Genomic DNA, 19,936 nt, shown 5'->3' with positions numbered 1-19,936 from the left:
GTAAATAAGAAAATGTTTACTTTTATCTACAAAATTTATAAGCTCAAAGCATAACATTTTGACAACAGCCATTGTTCCACTATTCACTGGGTTCTGATTACAAAACACAGACTACAGAAATACAACAGGTTTTTCTTCTTTTAAGACTTTTTTCAATAACTTCTTTATTTTTTCCAAATATATCTTGGTAAATTCTTTACATACCTCATTTAGGAAAAGGTTTTATATTTTCAAATAGTTATGATTCATTTTTCCAACTGCTAATTAGAGAAACTGTTGTTCCCCACCCTCACCCAATTTATTCACCACAAAAAAGCAATGTCATTCTTGTTCTTGGGGATTTTTTTTTAAGAAGTCAGCTTTATTGAGTACTTATGATTTTTAGTTGAAATATAATTCCATAAGATAAAATTCACCATTATAAAGTGTAAAACACTGTGGTCTTTAATATATCCACAAAGCTGGGCAACTATCGCCACTGACTGATCACTTGAAATGTGGCTAACAAGAACAGGTAATTTTATTCAATTTTTAATTAATTAAAATTTAAATAACCACGTGGGTGCTAGTGGCTACCAAATGGATAGTACAGCTCTAGAACTTACTTCCAGTTACAGAAACATGGGATAAAGGAATAAGTCTAAGGACACCACAAGCAAGCAAAGTGACAAATCTGGAATGCCAGACAATCTACAGGACAACTGACCCAGCATATGCAAAAAAATAAATGACATGAAAAACACATAAATAAAAAGGGGGAAGTAGAAAAGCTCTAGATTAAGAGACTAAATAAAACCACCAAATGGAATTTGTGGACTATATCTGGATCCTGATTCAAACCAACTGTAATACGACACTTCTGAGACAATCAGGGAAATTTACTTATTTTGTAGGTTGACAGTTTTGTAAGAAAATGTCCACACTGTTTTTAGAAATGCATAATGAAATATATAGGTGGAAAATGACATGTTTGGGACTTGCATTACAATGCTCCAGCAAAGAGATGGAATAAAAGGCTCAGATGAAGCCAATGTAGCAGTCTTGATAAGCAGTCTTGATAATGCGAAATCTGATACACACATGGGATTAAAACAAACACAAAAAAATTATAAAGAATAAACTATAAAATAAACTATAAAATATGATAAGAAAGAGGGAGCTAGAGGTAGGTAGACATGTCAACCTCAAGAAAAACAAGCTTAGATTTAGCCTTGGTGACCTGGCCTATAACCATTTCAGTAGAAATCCTGACCACAGAAACTACTTCAATCTGCTATGACAAAATATTATGACAACGCTTTAGATATCCAATGGTATGATAGTAAAAGGCCTTGAGACTGCAGTCACCTGTGCACACTACACTCCCTGCTAAGGAGGCAGTTTTCAAACTCAAAAAAAGTTACGGAACAGTACTTACAAGGGAAAAATGTAAGAATTTGAATTTTCAATTTTCTCTCTTCGTTTTTACTAACCTTTAGTATCTACTACTATTTATCTCTATGATAAAATAGTATGATAGTATACGATTTACATATAATCAGTTAAATATATTAGTATTTCAAGATATTTGCTGTCCTTAGTAGTATATTGTATTGTATGACATGTTATTTTTCTTTTTGTTTTTTCTTATTGCTAAAAGAAAAAAAAAAAAATTTCTTGTAGTAATCAGTATGTTCAAGTGCTGATTGTGGTGATAAATGTACAACTTTATGATGATACCATGAACAACTGATTGTACACTGTGGATAAATGTATGGTATGTGAACATAACTCTATAAAATTGTAGGAAAATATATATATAGGAGTAAAAGTGTTGGAGAAAACATGGTGAGAGGGATGATGCACCAGTATGGACTAACTACAATGTGTAAACTCAGAATTGAATCTTAGAACATAGCCTAACGTGGACACAATAATTGTAATAGTCCCTAGATTGTAAGATCTTACAGCAGTTAACTCTATCCTTGAATTGTAAGGCCTATCTCTAAACTTTGAGATACTGATCCCCTAGTGTATAACCTGATTGGTCTCTGGAACAATGCATATCTCTGAGACACCTGAAACTCAGAGCTACAGCTCGGCAGATATGAATGTCAGTATTAGTGCACACAGCCACTGTCAAAAAAAAAAAAAAAAAAAAAGCTGAAAAAGAGCCCAGACTTCAATTAGTGATATGAATGAAGCAGGTCTGGTTAAGACCAGGGCAAGCCAAGCCAAAGGATAAAGGTTGAAACGGACTGTGTTTTAAAACTTCAACTTTCATATAAGACCAAGGGAATAGATATTTATTTGGTACAGGATCTAAATTTTCTAAACAGTACAACTCTACAGTCGATTTGTTCAAACACCACAATTGCATGGAACTTTGAATAGGAAGTGAGATACGGTATGTCAGTATAGGCTGGAGTGAAATAGTGACACATCCTAGAGTAATTTGGGCAGATAATAAAAAACATATTTACAGCCTCCCCCTCCCCAGCCCCGAGGATCTGGGGGAAGGTGGGGATGTGTTGGACATCCTCACCTGGACTGGTGTTGATGTCACAAACACTGGGACTGGCGGTTTGATGTGCTGAGCCCTCAATCATGGGACTTGCCCTTAGGAAGCTCGTTGCTGCAAAGGAGAGGCTAAACTTGCATGTAATGGTGCCTAAGAGTCTCCCCTTGAGTACCTCTTCGTTGCTCAGATGTGGCCCTCTCTCTCTCTAACTGAGCCATCTCGACAGGTGAACTCGCTGCCCTCCCCGCTACATGGGACCCGACTCCTAGGGGTGTAAATCTCCCTGGCAATGCAGAATATGACTCCCGGGGATGAATGTGGACCCGGCATCGTGGGACTGAGAGTATCTTCTTGACCAAAAGGGGGATGCAAAATGAGACGAAATGGTTTCAGTGGCTGAGAGATTTCAAATGGAGTCGAGAGATCACTCTGGTGGACATTCTTATGCACTATATAGATAACACCTCTTAGGCTTTAATGTATTGGAATAGCTAGAAGTAAATACCTGAAACTACCAAACTCCAACCCAGCAGTCTGGACTCCTGAAGGCAATTATATAATAATGTAGATTACAAGCGGTGACAGTGTGATTGTGAAGACCTTGTGGATCACACCCCCTTTATCTAGTGTATGGATGAGTGGAGGAATGGGGATAAAAACTAAAGGACAAATGGAGTGGGATGGGGGGATGATTTGGGAGTTTTTTTTTTACTTTTATTTTTTATTCTTGTTCTGGTTCTTTCTGATGTAAGGAAAATGTTCAGAGATAGATTGTGGTGATGAACGCATAACTATGTTATCATACTGTGGACAGTGGATTGTATATCATGGATGATTGTATGGTGCGTGAATGTATTTCAATAAAACTGAATTTAATAATAAAAAAAGAACCTGTTGAAAGTCATTTTAACTGAATATTTATAGTATATCATAAAAATATTTGATCCTTTAAATTACAGTATTATCTACATTTAAAAAAAATTAAGCTCAGTCTTCCTGATAATTAATTTTCATTAACACTTCTAAACCAATTACCCAGGAGATAGAAAATAATTACTTAGATAAGGTTCCGGAAGAAGAACTAGTGAATCTACCTGTAGAGAGAAAAGAGCTATACTGAAACTCTGAAGCAATCTACAGGGTCAAAAATGGATGATGAATACACCAAAGTAAAATGTCAACATTACATTAAAGAATTTTGGTAATTTGCTATTGCTAAAGCCTAGAAACAATTAATGGCAAGGAAAGCCAGATAATCTGACAGTAATTATCAGGGGTAGATGGCTTTGTTTAAAAAAAAATTTTCCTTTTGAATTATTATTATTTTGGGATGATATTTTAAATATTAAATAAAGCATCCTCTGAGTCAAATATATTTGATTAAGTTAAAATTATTTAATTCCTACAGTGTTTATCAAGGAAAGAATACTATGACTCCCCAGACAATACAAGATACAGCATTTCTCAAATTTATGATCACCAAACCTATATCAAAGTATTCTATGGAACACAATAAGACTCCTTTCTACTACAACTTTGAAGCTAAGGAAGACTAGAATGCCATCTTCACTCTAACGAACTTTTGCCCTTTCCTTTTCTGTCCCCTAAACCCAACCTAGCTGAAAAATAAACATGGAGTAAATACTGGGTTGCAAAAAACAAAATCTTATCTTGAGAAAGAGAAAAGGAACTGTGGAACAATGCTTTTAATTTTCCTAAGGTTAAAACATGAAATTTTCTTCTGTGTCATCAGGAATACTGACTTCCCCACAGTGTTTTAGCTGGAATGTAACAATGTAAAAATCATAAATGGCTCAATTTTGAATGTTTGCATGACTTAATTCCAATGATATTATAACCACAAATTTTACTGACTTTTTTTTTTTAACCACTTGCTCAATGAAGAAAATTTGAGAACCATAAAAAAAAGCACATGAACATAGAAAAAAGTCACATGCTGTTTCAACCACCTAGAGGACACTAAATATTCTGGAGTAAAATCTTCCTTTCTCTGCATATACATACATTTTAAAAACAATATACTTTTAAGACTTTGAATGCAATTTGACAAAATGCTTCCTTCACTGTTATTATTCACTTGTTTAAGTTATTTATTTATTTTAAAACTCAGTTCCTAGTATCAGGTACTATAGAATGTGGACAGAGAAGAAAAAGAATGTAATAAACTTTTATTTATCACTTTTAAAATGCTAAGTGCCTAGTTGGAAATACTAATTTCTTATAGATCCCTAAATGACCCTTACTCTCCCACACCTCTGAGCCATTGCATACACTACTCATTATGACAAAAACTCTCAGTACCTCTTCTTGCACATTCTCTACTCCCTGGTCCCTGGGTCAGCATGGCAATTTCTTATTCATTCTTCAACTTGGAGCTCAGGCAATACTAATTTTTCAAACTACTTCAACTCCTTGTATAATAGTTAAAAGATTCATTCCTCTGTGTTCCCAAAGTTTATTATACTTTTATTATAGCTCTTGCCAAATTGTCTCTATCAGTCCAGGCATCAGCATTTTTTTTTAAAGATTCCCAGGTAATTCTACTGTGTAGACAGTTCTGAAGACCTCTGACTTAGAATAATGGGCATCTCAGAGATTTTTTTTGACGCACAAACGCCTCAGGCTATAGCCACAATCATCAAGACATGCCAGAGTCTTCCCATCTACCTAGAATTGCTGATTTAACACTAGGATTTCTTCTTAACTTTAATCTCTGCCACCTGATGAGTGATATCTAATTTTAAAGTCCTTTAACTACAATAAAACTGAACATTCTTTCATGTTTTCTGGCAATTTTCATTTCCTTTGCGAACTGTCTGCTCGTGTTTTTGCCCGTATCTCCATTAGGACTTTCTTTCCTAACTGATGTGTAAGTGTACTTTACATAAGAATATCAACTTACTTAAGAATATCAACCCTTTCCCATACACACACACATATATATATTTGCTAATGCTGTTTTGTAACGTTTTTATGTTTGACAAATTAATCTGAATGTAATCAAATTTAACAATTCTTGACTTTATTTTAGAAGGCACTTTCATATACCAACATTAAAGAATCACGTTTTTTCCTAGCACTTCTATGCTTTCATTTTTAATATAATGAAAATCATTTTGGTATAGAGTCATGGAGAGAATGCTCTCTTACTTTTCCCTCAAATATTTACTGAATATGTGTGATTTCTAACTTAACTTTTTTCTGAAATTCTATCCACTCAAGTCTATATTACTTTAAATAATAATAATAATAAAAACTTCCATAGCCTGTTTACTTCTAACTACTCCCTTAAACTTTACTTGGACTAACTTCAAAAGTAAGCAATTACATTTTTGGAGCTGGGGATGTTAAAGAAGGGCTGGGCTCTGAGAAGGGTGGGGTACATAAAAGCAGGCACCCATTCCCAGGCTTCAAAAAAGCCTTTTTTCTCCCCCCCCCCCACCTTTTGTCCCTTCTCCCTCCTCCCTGACTCCTTATCTTTTTGCATTACAATAGCCCCCAGCAGGGGCAGAACTGAAGCTGTTGAGAACAATTATCAGACAACAGCCCACAGTACATCTTTAGAGAGGGATGTACCTATCTACTGTTGATGAACAGGCAGAATAGTGTAGCCTTTCTGGAGGTCAGTGTGTTGGTTCCACAAAAAGCTAAGTATGTGGGACCATAAGGTCCTGCAGCCTCATTATGGGGTATGTAATTGGAAGACCTGAGAGCAGAGAAATGAATGGACATTTGCACACTACTGTTCATGGAGGCAGTATTCATGATTTGCAATGGATGGAGATGGCCTAAGGGCACATACATTTGAGGAACAGAATGGTGAACTGTGGTGTATGGATACAATGGAATACTGAGCAACTACAAGAAGGAGTAAAGCTGTGAGACACGCAATGAGCTGAATGGATCCTGTACACAGCATTTTGAGTGAAGTACATCAGAAATAAAGGCAAACACTATAATGCCTCACCAATATGGACTAATTACAATGTGTAAACTCAGAATTGAATCTTAGAGCACAGTCTAACAGGGAAATGATTATTGTAACGGTCCCTAGATTGTAAGCTCTTACAGCAGTCAAATCTATTGCTGAATTGTAATGGCTATCTCCAAACTTTGAGATGCTGATTCCTTAGTGTATAACCTGATTGGTCTCTGGAACTTTGGGTATCTCTGTGACACCTGAAAGTCAGAGCTAGAGCTCGGCAGGTATGAATGTCAGTATTAGCAAATACAGCAACTGTTTGGGGTGGCGGGGGAACTGAAAAAGAGCCCAGACTTCAATTAGTGATGTGAATGAAGCAGATATGGGTAAGACTAGGGCAAACCAGGCCAAAGGGTATAGGTTGAAACCAACTGTGTTTTAAAACTTCAACTTCCATGTGAGACCAAGGGAAGAGATGTCTATTTGGTGCAGGATCTATATTTTTCTAAACAGTATAACTCTACAGTCAGTTTGTTCAAACACCACAATTACATGGAACTTTGAATAGGAAGTGAGCTAGGGTAGGTCTGTTGTATAGGTTAGAGTGAAACAGTGACACATCCCAAAGTAATCTGGGCAGAAAATAAAAACATATTTGCAGGACCCTCCTGAGGAACTGGGGGAAAATGCGGAAGAGGTGGACTTCCTCACCTGGATTGTCGCTGATGTTCTCACAAACTGAGGACTGGTGGTTTGATGTGCCAAGCCCTATATCTTGGGACTTGCCCTTATGAAGCTTGTTACTGCAAAGAAGAGGCCAAATGTGCCTATATTTGTGCCTAAGAGTCTCCCCGAGTACCTCTCTGTTGCTCAGATGTGGCCCTCTCTCTCTCTCTCTCTAACTAAGCCACTTCAGCAGGGGAACTCACTGCCCTCCCCCCTACTTGGGACCTGACTCCCAGGGGTGTAAATCTCCCTGGCAAAGCAGGATATGACTCCTGGGGATGAATCTGGATCTGGCATCATGGGATTGAGAATATCTTCTTGACCAAAAGGGGGATGCAAAATGAAACGAAATAAAGCTTCAGTGGCTGAGAGATTTCAATTGGAGTCGAGAGGTCATTCTGGTGGACATTCTTATGCACTATACAGATAGCACCTCTTAGGTTTACTATATTGGAATAGCTAGAAGTAAATACCTGGAACTATCAAACTGCAACCCAGTTACCTTGACTCTTGAAGACGACTGTATAACAATGTAGCTTACAAGGGGTGACAGTGTGATTGTGAAAACCTTGTGGATCACATTCCCTTTATCCAGTGTATGGATGGATGAGTAGAAAAATGGGGACAAAAAATGAATGAAAAATAGGGTGGGATGGGGGGGATGGTTTGGGTGTTCTCTTTTACTTTTATTTTTCATTCTTATTCTGATTCTTTCTGATGTAAGGGAAATGTTAAAAAATAGATTGGGTGACAAATGCATGACTATATGATGGCACTGTGAACAGCTGATTGTACACCATGGATGACTGTATGGTATGTGAATATATTTCAATAAAACTGAATTTAAAAAAAAAACAAAAAACAAAAAAACAAGCAATTTCAACTTCCATGATGAACCAGAACAAATATAAGACAGTTTTACAAGAAGATAATAATAGAGTGTTACATGGGGGGAGGGGGGGAATGTACCTATTGCAAACTATGGACTATAGTTAACAGTACTATCTTAATATGCTTTCATCAACAGTAACAAATGTACCACCTCAATACTAGGGGTCAACGGGGGGGATAAGGAGTATGGGATCTTTTGGGGTTTCTTTTCTATTTTTAATTTTTATTTTTACTTCTGGAGAATGAAAACGTTCTCAAACTGATTGTAGTGATGAATGCACAGCTACGTGATGATACTGTGAGCCATGGATTGCATACTTTGGACAGACTGTATGTGTGTGAATATACTGCAGTAAAATTGCATAGAAAAAAGTCCTGATTTTGATCATTTAAAAAAAGCAAGCAATTTCACAACTTCAGCCTAATACTCCACCACATGTAGATAGCTGGGAGAAAAACATGGACAAAAAGCTATCACCAAAGTTAACAAACATATTCTTTGTTAAAGTTCATAATCAAATAATATTAGCATGAATAATATTAGTATGAAGTCACTTACACAATTTAAAACATGTATCTGGGATTCTGTAAGATTTCAAAACCTAAAACTCTACATATGACTCAAATATCAGCTTCACAAAAAATATTCTGAATCACTTTGTATAACTAACTCATAGCTAAGAACACAAGAGCATGAGTCCATGCAAATACCATTTCACTTAAAAATAACTGTGTCTCATATAACTTAATCACCATATGGTAACAGACTGATTTTAACAATCGGCTGACAATAACAATTATTGATACCTTTAGAATATGACTTCTTCAACCCCAATCAATGCTGCTAAAGTAGAACTTTCAGTCTATGCATGACCTCAGAATTTAAAGACTTTACAATTGCTGACACATGCCACTCAATTACGCATCTCATCAAAACTTGTTATTTTAAGATCTCTGATATAACATCAAAGTAAAATGATTTTATTATTTATATATATTTTTTTCCTGAAGTATTCAAAATGGTTAAGATAATCCATTATATTAAAATCTTGCATTCTGAATAGAAAGCAAACATCCCAAAAGCTGACACGTCATTTTATCATATCTTAAAAATTGTATTTATTACTATCACCACTCATTCATCACAAAAGTCGCAAATGTATTTGGCAAACTGTCAAGCTCACAGTGGTGAGTTATAGGTTTTAGAAAATTCCAATTTTTACTTGAAAATCACCTATTACAGACAAAAAATGCTGTCAAGCTTTCTTCCTTGAAGTGACAGTCTCATCAGTTCATCTGAGAAAATGTATGCCAAATAACCAAATCTGCAAAGCATGTCTGTCAGTTGTTCTTTCAAGTAAACAAAGGTGTTCCATGAAAAAAACTGCTAGTTCAGCTGGCTACTCAAACTGCACAAGTGCTTTTCTTTTCCTCGAGACAATCAGCATGTGCCAGTAAGCAGTGAATGTAATAAAGCACTTCCCATGTGTATTTCCCATTTCCTCACATAGAATATTTTTAAAAAAAGAATATTCAATGATAAAAAACTGAATAACATTAGTAAGTTTTACTGTTTCATCAAGGACATTCTTAAGTGAAAATATTTTTTCCCCAGTGAGTGCATGGTACTGAAGAATACAATGACTATCAGTACAATTTGGGGCTTAGCACTGCCATGATGTGTGCTTAAGCGTGCCAGCAGCAGTTTTACCCACCCTTACACTTTTGCACCATCAGAGAAAATGTCAACATGATCAAAAAGGCAAACGTCTTTTGTCTTAATATTATTACTAAATACATATTTGCTTAGTAAATACTAATATTAGTGTTATTAGGGTAAGTTTTGACCTTACAGACCCCCTGAAAGGAACTCAGGAACTTTCAGGGGTCTTTGGTCCATACTCTGAAACCCACTGATCTAGACAGTGACAAGAAAAATGTTAAACTTGAAGGCAGCTGAGAAGCTATGAATAGATTATGGATTGCATTCATTCAGTCGAATGCCATGTACCTGTTTCTCAGTTTGAGCTTATAAAAAACTATGCCACTATCCAACAGAGTTTATACCAGGCCGTGCTTTTTCTTTTTATTCTACTGAAATTTTATTTGAAGATTCATTTTCATCAAGTCACTTTCAACACAGGCCAACTATCTTCCCTTTACCTTGCTACTATGTTGGAATGAACCACTCTTTGACCACTACCAAGTATTAGACACTTTGACTTTGTAACTACACTTTACTGAATTTCTTAACACTGAAAAGTGTGATTTCTTTTAAGCATTTTTTCTATTTAAGACTCCAATATATCACTGTGGATGTATACTTAAAGACTTTAAATATATAGCATCTGCAAGATTTATTCTGAATAAAACCGTTTAATCTTTAATCTACCTAGAAAACATATACATCATGAATTTCTTTAGAGGCATTTCAATTTCAACTTACTGCAAACCTAAGCAGGAGGCAAGACTTTCCAACCCCAGAGTCGCCAATCAGAAGTAACTTGAATAAATAATCACTGCAAAAAGACAAAAAAAAAGGAAATTACATTAATGAAAAGTATACTTCATTGTAAGTTCTACAACAAGAAAAATATAGCCGGGACTAGCAGCTCACTTGTGGAAGACTACAGCTCCTGAAAAGTTCAAGCATGGTGTAACAGAAGCCAAAACTGCAACCGTCAGCAGAAGTCCTTTTGATGGATCACTGAACATGGCAGAATTACACAAAGTAATGGCATTGCCATCCATGATCCCTGAGATCAGTGAACTTCCGTTACCAAGGAAAGAATGAAAGGGAACATAACTGATATGCATTCTTGGAAAGCCCAAGACACATGCTACATAAATCCTTCTTCTCTGCAGTATCTGAGTACAGTGTCTTTGCCAATAAACACAAATCTCTTCTCCAAATTCCAAGATCAAATTATTATTTCATAGCAATACTCCAAGGAAGGGGCTTTTTGTGATCCTTTCCCAGCATCCACCCAGAATTCCCCCCTCAAAAAAAAGGGGAGGGGGATCACTTCACTTCTAAAAGTCTAGTATTACAAATATTTTAAACTAAAAATGTCATAAAATCAAAGGCAATTTATGTAAGTATAGAGCTTTACCAACAATCTAAGCTTGTATTAAGCACTCTTCAGAGAACACTGGAAGCTGAGCTGTGTTTATGTACATCCACCATTGTCAGGACTAACTAAAAAACCATCTACAGGGATTCCTTCATATACCTGAAGACAACAGCTTGTCTCCAAAGGAATCCTTCATAAATCAGTCATCCTTCCCGACTCTGACCAGTTCTATCTGAGTTTTTAAGCAATTTCTAAAGCACAAAAAATCCAGTATGTACAGATTTATTTTTTTAGAAGACATACAAAATTTTGGATTTTGTTTCTTGTAATTTAGTTTCAAATAATGCTACCTGTTTAATGTAAAACCCAAGTGTCACCGGCAATTTAAATTTAGATTATAATTATCATTATCTATATGTAAGCAAGATGTAAAACTTTAAAATGGATTATCTTTGTGAATATTCAACTGTTACCTAGGTTACTTAAAACATATCTGGTTTTACCAAGTTACCACAGTATATACATTGTCCCTAATTATATCTGAGGGAAAGAATAAAAAAAATCCAAAATGCCCTAGTCAGCAGTAAAAAATAAAAGTCGATTGTATGTTATGTGAATATATCTCAATAAAATTGCATTTAAAAAAATATAAATAAACAAAGGTCACAAAAGGAAATAAAAAGCTTTTAAACAAGGAATGGGGACTCAAAGCATAGGATGATTACTACCTCATACCAAAAAATTTCTATTAGGCAGAAACACATGGCTGACTGACTTTAGTATTTATTGGTTGCTTCCTCCTTAATCAGTCCAAATAAGTTCTTAAGAATGCTAAACAATGAACATTAGCAAGCAGAACACACTAAGAATTTACATTTCAGTTAGAAAGAATAATCACAGCGTTGGTACTAACATAGTCACTTTTTTTTCCCTTTAATGCTATTTTATTGAGATTTAGTCACACACCATACAATCCATCCAAAGTATACAAATGGCTCACAGTTTCGTCAAGGTGCCCCAAAGTATGTAAGGCAAACACTGGCAAAACTGAAGGGAGCAATAATAGGGGGAGACTCTGACACACCGCTCTCTCCAATAGACAGAACATCTAAACAGAGGATCAATAAGGAAACAGAGAACTAAATAATATGTTAAATGAATTCGACTTAGCAGACATATCTAGAATACTGCACCCCAAAAGAGCAGGATATACATTCTTCTCAAATGCTCATGGAACATTCTTCAGGATAGGTCACACGCTAGGGCACAAAACAGGTCTTAATAAATTTAAAATGACTGAAATTATACAAAGCACTTTCTTTGATCATAATGAAATGAAGCTGGAAATCAATAACGGCTTGAGAACTGGAAAATCACACAAAATTACAAAATTATGCAAATATATGGAGGTTAAACAATATACCCTTAAACAATCATTGGGTCAAAGAGAAAAGTGCCCAAGAAATCAGCAAATACCTCAAGACAATGAAAATGAGAACACAATGCATCAAAACTTATGGGATGCAGCGAAGGCAGTACTGATAAGGAAATTTATAGTCCTAAACACCTACATTAAAAAGGAGGAAAGAACTAAAATCAAAGACCTAACTGAACACCTGGATAAATGAGAGAAAGAGCAGCAAACTAACCCCAAAGCAAGCAAAAGAAATAATAAAGATTGGAGCAGAAATAAATGAAATGGAGAGCCAAAAAACAACAGAGAGAGGAGAACCTAAGATGGCAGCTAGGTGAAACAGGGCAAAAAAACAACTCCGCAAAAAATACTAGATAAAAGCCAGAAAGTGACCCAGAACACCAGTTGCAGTGATGCACCAGCCGGACATGGTCTGCTAAATCCACAGGGACTGTGCTTTTAGTGAAACCGGGAGTCTGCATTCTGAAACAACTGAGTGAGCTGGCTAAAAGTCCAGCAGCCATGCTGCGGTATGGGAAAACTGTGGGTTGGCGTTTGGAGACGGACTAGTTCTTTTAAAAAAAAAAAAAAAAGGAAAAAAAAACAATCCTGGGAGAGGCTGCAGTTACAACGGTGAGAACCGCGCAGTGAAGCACGGCAGGATGCTGTGCCAATGTCTTGGTGTCTGGGGTGGAGGATAGCCCGCTGCTGATTGTCTTGGAGCCAGGGGGAAGAGGGGAGCCAAAAAGAGAAAGAAACCACGCCCCTTGCAGCTATCTCTCAGTGGGCTGGGAATGCTCCTGCCCGGGGCCGGGGCTGCAGCCCAGAGCCACGCCACGGGTCCCAATGCGACGGGGAGTACTTCCCGCAGCACCGGGCACACGCCACAATATCAGCCGTGGACAGTGGCCTTTAGTACACCCACAGCTAACTGTCCCAGAGCGGGGAAGGCAGAGCTGTGCGAAAAGGAGGAAATTAACACACCCCGTTCAACCATCTTTACAGCAGGCTGGGAACACCCCTGCACGGCCAGGTGGCCGAGGGCTTCCCTGGAGGGCCGGCACACACTTGTGACGTGGCACAGCCTTCCCTCAGCAGAGGTCCTGGAAGAGCACAACTGGGAAGGGGGACCCACTCGGAAATACCAGGGACCCTACGCCAATACCAAGGACTTGTGGGTCAGCGGCAGAGACAATCTGTGGCAAGACTGAAATGAAGGCTTAGACTCTTGCAACAGCCTTAAATCTCCAGCCGGGAACACCTGGAAGGTTTGATTATTAAAGCTGGCCTGCCTCCCTAACCACCCAGACACAGGCCCCACATTCAGGGCAGACAGCACCAACAACACACCCAAACTTAGTGCACCAATTGAACCCCACAAGAATCAGATCCCCACACACCACAAAGACAAAGTTGGGGAGAACTGACCTGAGGGGAATAGGTGACTTGTGGATGCCATCTGCTGGCTAGTTAGAGAAAGTGTACACCATCAAGCTATAGATCTGACAAATTAGAGATTGGCACTTTTTATATACAGAAAAAACCCTACCAAGTAAAGCAAATGCCAAGAGGCCAAAAACAACAGAAAATCTTAAAGCACATGATAAAACCAGATGATACGGAGAACCCAAACCCAAACACCCAAATCAAAAGATCAGAAGAGACACAGTACTTGGCGCAATTAATCAAAGAACTAAAGTCAAACAACGAGAGCATGGCACAGGACATAGAGGACATGAAGAAGAGCATGGCACAGGATATGTAGGACATAAAGAAGACCCTAAAATAGCATAAAGAAGAAACTGTAAGGGTAAATTAAAAAAATAGAAGATCTTACGGAAATAAAAGAAACTGTTGGCCAAATTAAAAAGACTCTGGATACTCATCATACAAGATTAAAGGAAGCTGAACAATGACTCAGCGTCCTCGAGGACCACAGAATGGAAAATAAAAGAACAAAAGAAAAAATGGGGAAAAAAATCGAAAAGGATGTCAGGGATATGATAGATAAAATAAAATGTCCAAATTTAAGACTCACTGGTGTCCCAGAAGGGGAAGAGAAGGGTAAAGGTCTAGAAAGAGTATTCAAAGAAATTGTTGGGGAAAGCTTCCCAAACCTTCTACACAATATAAATACACAAAGCATAAATGCCCAGCCAACTCCAAATAGAATAAATCCAAATAAACCCACTCCAAGACATATTCTGATCAGACTGACCAAATACTGAGGAGAAGGAGCAAGTTCTGAAAACAGCAAGAGAAAAGCAATTCACCACATACAAAGGAAACAACAGAAGACTAAGTAGTGACTACTCAGTGGCCACCATGGAAGCGAGAAGGCAGTGGCGTGACATATTTAAAATTCTGAGAGAAAAATTTCCAACCAAGAATACTTTATCCAGCAAAACTCTTTCAAATTTGAGGGAGAGCTTAAATTTTTCACAAACAAATGCTGTGAGATTTTGCTAATAAAAGACCTGCCCTACTTCAGATACTAAAGAGAGCCCTACTGACAGAGAAACAAAGAAAGGAGAGAGAGACAGAGAAATTTAACAGACATATACAGAACATTACATCCCAAATCACCAGGACACACATTCTTCTATAGTGACCACAGATCGTTCTCCAGAATAGACCATATGCTGGGACATAAAACAAGCCTCAATAAATTAAAAAAAAAACAAAAACAATTGAATATATTCAAAGCACATTCTCTGACCACAATGGAATACAAATAGCAGTCAATAACCATCAGAGACTTAGAAAATTCACAAACAACGGGAGGTTAAAAATGAGGGGGAGATGAAAACATTCCTGGATAATCAAAAGCTGAGGGACTTCATCACCAGTAGATCAGTCCTATTAGAAATGCTAAAGGGAATTGAGCAGGCTGAAAGGAAGGGACAATAAACAATTGACTGAAACCACATAAAGAAACAAAGATTTCCAGTAAAGATCACATGGTAAATATAAATACCAATACTACTGTATTTTTTATTTTAACTCCACTATTTAATTCATACAGGATCTAAAATACACAAACTGTAATGATAAATCAGTGGTTTTGGACTCAATGTAAAATACATAATTTTTGACAAGAACTACATAAAGGTGGGGGAAGGGAGGAGTATAGGAACATAGTCTACGTGTCCTATTGAAGTAAAGTTGGTATCAAAGAAAAACAAGATTGTTATACATTTAAGAGGGTTAAATTTAAGCCCCACGGTAAACACAAAGAAAGTATCAGAGAATACGACCATAGAGATGAAAAGTAGAGTATGGGTTACGAGAAGTGGGGGAAGGGGCAATGCAGAGTTAAGAAATGAGTGTAGGGTTTCTGTTTGGGGTGAAGGGAAATTTCTAGTAATGGATGGTGGGAAGGTGATAGCATTACAACATTCTAAATATGATTAATCCCACTAAGGGAATGCTAGGGAGAGGTTGGAATGAGAAGATTTAGGCTGTATATGTTTCCACAATTGGAGGAAAAAAAAAAAAGGGCAGTCTAAATACATAATGACAATTAAATGCCAAGGATGATCCTGGATGGGATCTGAGGATGGAGGAGAGGAGGCACAAAGGGACACAGTTGGGACAAAAGAAAGAAAAAAAGGAAATACAAAATGTAAGCTTTGTATCAATGTTGAATTTCTTGAACTTCTTAGCTGCACTTAATGGGATTGCGAAAGAATGTTCTTGTACATAGGAAATGTATATGTGAATTATTGTTTGTTCAAGGATGTGTGCAGCTTGCTCTCATATGTTCAGAAGACAGAATAATAGATGATGGATGATAGGGAGGGAGGGAGGGAGGGAGGGAAAGAAAGAAATGGTGTGACAGGATGTTAAAGTTGGTGGATTGGGGTATTGGGAGAGGGAGGTCAGGGTATGCTGGAGTTCTGTGCATGGGGGTTTGTATTGTTTTTGCGACTGTTCCTGTAAGTTTAAATTTATTTCAAAGTAAAATTAAAAAAAAAAAAGAGAAAATCGATAAAATCAAAAGTTGGTTCCTTAAGAAGATCAACAAAATTGACAAACCCTTAGCTAGATACATAAAGACAAAAAGAAAGATGCAAATAAAATCAGAAATGGGGGGGGGCATTACCATGGACCCTGAAGAAATAAAAAAGGTCATAAGAGGATATTATGAACAACTGTTTGCCAATAAACTATAGACAACTTAGATGAAATGGACAATTTCTTAGAAACACATGAACAACCTACATTGACTCAAGAAGAAAACAGAAGACTTTAACAAACCAATCACAAGTTAAGCAATCAGTCATCAAAAACTTCCCAACACAGAGAATAAAAATATATATGCAGGGCCCCCCTTAGGAGCTGGGGAAAAAGCAGAAGTGTTGGATTTCCTCACCCGGGTTATTGCTTATGTTCTCTCAAACATTAAGGACTGACAGTTTGGTGTGCTGAGTCCTCTATCTTGGGGCTTGCCCTTATGAAGCTCATTACTACAAAAGAGAGGCTAGGCAAGATGGCAGACTGGTGAGCTGTATGTTTTAGTTACTCCTCCAGGAAAGTAGGTAGAAAGCCAGGAACTGCGTGGACTGGACACCACAGAGCAATCTGACTTTGGGCATACTTCATACAACACTCATGAAAACGTCGAACTGCTGAGATCAGCGAAATCTGTAAGTTTTTGCAGCCAGGGGACCCGCGCCCCTCCCTGCCAGGCTCAGTCCCGGGGGAGGAGGGGCTGTCAGCTCCAGGAAGGAGAAGGGAGAACTGCAGTGGCAGCCCTTATCGGAAACTCATTCTACTGATTCAAACTCCAACCATAGATAGACTGAGACCAGACACCAGAGAATCTGAGAGCAGCCAGCCCAGCAGAGAGGAGACAGACATAGAAAAAAAACAACACGAAAAACTCCAAAATAAAAGCGGAGGATTTTTGGAGTTCTGGTGAACACAGAAAGGGGAAGGGCGGAGCTCAGGCCCTGAGGCGCATATGCAAATCCCGAAGAAAAGCTGATCTCTCTGCCCTGTGGACCTTTCCGTAATGGCCCTGGTTGCTTTGTCTCTTAGCATTTCAATAACCCATTAGATCTCTGAGGAGGGCCCGCTTTTTTGTTGTTGTTGTTGTTTTGTTTTGTTTTGTTTTCTTTTAATCCTTTTTTCTTTTTCTAAAACAATTACTCTAAGAAGCCCAATACAGAGAGCTTCAAAGACTTGCTATTTGGGCAGGTCAAGTCAAGAGCAGAACTAGGAGAGCTCTGAGACAAAACGCAATAATCCAGTGGCTGAGAAAATTCACTAAACACCACAACTTTCCAAGAAAAGGGGGTGTCCGGTCACAGCCATCATCCTGGTGGACAGGAAACACTCCTGCCCATCGCCAGCCCCATAGCCCAGAACTGCCCCAGACAACCCAGTGTGACGGAAGTGCCTCAAATAACAGGCACACACCACAAAACTGGGCGTGGACATTAGCCTTCCCTGCAACCTCAGCTGATTGTCTCAGAGTTGGGAAGGTAGAGCAGTGTGAATTAACAAAGCCCCATTCAGCCATCATTTCAGCAGACTGGGAGCCTCCCTACACAGCCCAGCAGCCCAGAACTGCCCTGGGGGGACGGCACTCACCTGTGACATACCACAGTCATCCCTCAACAGAGGACCCAGGGTGCACGGCCTGGAAGAGGGGCCCACTTGCAAGTCTCAGGAGCCATACGCCAATACCAAGGACTTGTGGGTCAGTGGCAGAGACAAACTGTGGCAGGACTGAACTCAAGGATTAGACTATTGCAGCAGCCTTAAAACTCTAGGATCACCAGGGAGATTTGATTGTTAGAGCCACCCCCCCCCTCCCTGACTGCCCAGAAACACGCCCCATATACAGGGCAGGCAACACCAACTACACACGCAAGCTTGGTACACCAACTGGACCCCACAAGACTCACTCCCCCACTCACCAAAAATGCTAAGCAGGGGAGAACTGGCTTGTGGAGAACAGGTGGCTAGTGGACGCCACCTGCTGGTTAGTTAGATAAAGTGTACTCCACGAAGCTGTAGATCTGATAAATTAGAGATAAGGACTTCAATTGGTCTACAAATCCTAAAAGAACCCTATCAAGTTCAGCAAATGCCAAGAGGCCAAAAACAACAGAAAATTATAAAGCATATGAAAAAACCAGACGATATGGATAACCCAAGCCCAAGCACCCAAATCAAAAGACCAGAAGAGACACAGCACCTAGAGCAGCTACTCAAAGAACTAAAGGTGAACAATGAGACCATAGTACGGGAGATAAAGGAAATCAAGAAGACTCTAGAAGAGCATAAAGAAGACATTGCAAGACTAAATAAAAAAAATGGATGATCTTATGGAAATTAAAGAAACTGTTGACCAAATTAAAAAGATTCTGGACACTCATAGTACAAGACTAGAGGAAGTTGAACAACGAATCAGTGACCTGGAAGATGACAGAATGGAAAATGAAAGCATAAAAGAAAGAATGGGGAAAAAAATTGAAAAAATCGAAATGGACCTCAGGGATATGATAGATAATATGAAACGTCCAAATATAAGACTCATTGGTGTCCCAGAAGGGGAAGAAAAGGGTAAAGGTCTAGGAAGAGTATTCAAAGAAATTGTTGGGGAAAACTTCCCAAATCTTCTAAACAACATAAATACACAAATCATAAATGCTCAGCGAACTCCAAATAGAATAAATCCAAATAAACCCACTCCGAGACATATACTGATCACACTATCAAACACAGAAGAGAAGGAGCAAGTTCTGAAAGCAGCAAGAGAAAAGCAATTCACCACATACAAAGGAAACAGCATAAGACTAAGTAGTGACTACTCAGCAGCCACCATGGAGGCAAGAAGGCAGTGGCACGATATATTTATAATTCTGAGTGAGAAAAATTTCCAGCCAAGAATACTTTATCCAGCAAAGCTGTCCTTCAAATTTGAGGGAGAGCTTAAATTTCTCACAGACAAACAAATGCTGAGAGAATTTGCTAACAAGAGACCTGCCCTACTGGAGATACTCAAGGGAGCCCTACAGACAGAGAAACAAAGACAGGACAGAGAGACTTGGAGAAAGGTTCAGTACTAAAGAGATTCGGTATGGGTACAATAAAGAATATTAATAGACAGAGGGGAAAAATATGACAAACATAAACCAAAGGATAAGATGGCTGATTCAAGAAATGCCTTCACGGTTATAACGTTGAATGTAAATGGATTAAACTCCCCAATTAAAAGATATAGATTCTCAGAATGGATCAAAAAAAATGAACCATCAATATGTTGCATACAAGAGACTCATCTTAGACACAGGGACACAAAGAAACTGAAAGTGAAAGGATGGAAAAAAATATATCATGCAAGCTACAGCCAAAAGAAAGCAGGTGTAGCAATA

The 19,936-nt window shown here is 38.1% G+C and overlaps 1 protein-coding gene across 1 annotated transcript in view; it reads right to left on the bottom strand.

Moving 5' to 3' along the window:
• Positions 1-19,936, bottom strand: part of RAB1A (RAB1A, member RAS oncogene family) — a 49,987-nt gene that overhangs the window by 9,767 nt on the left and 20,284 nt on the right. Inside the window, exon 2 of the mRNA XM_037807359.1 lies at positions 10,507-10,579. Coding sequence (XP_037663287.1) covers positions 10,507-10,579 — 73 coding nt within the window. The remainder of the gene's footprint in view (positions 1-10,506; positions 10,580-19,936) is intronic.

This window comes from Choloepus didactylus, chromosome 17, assembly GCF_015220235.1.
Source record: "Choloepus didactylus isolate mChoDid1 chromosome 17, mChoDid1.pri, whole genome shotgun sequence".
Taxonomy (NCBI): Eukaryota; Metazoa; Chordata; class Mammalia; order Pilosa; family Megalonychidae; genus Choloepus; species Choloepus didactylus.
Note: the sequence above shows the minus strand (reverse complement) of the source record. Positions and strands in the feature narration are given on the sequence as shown.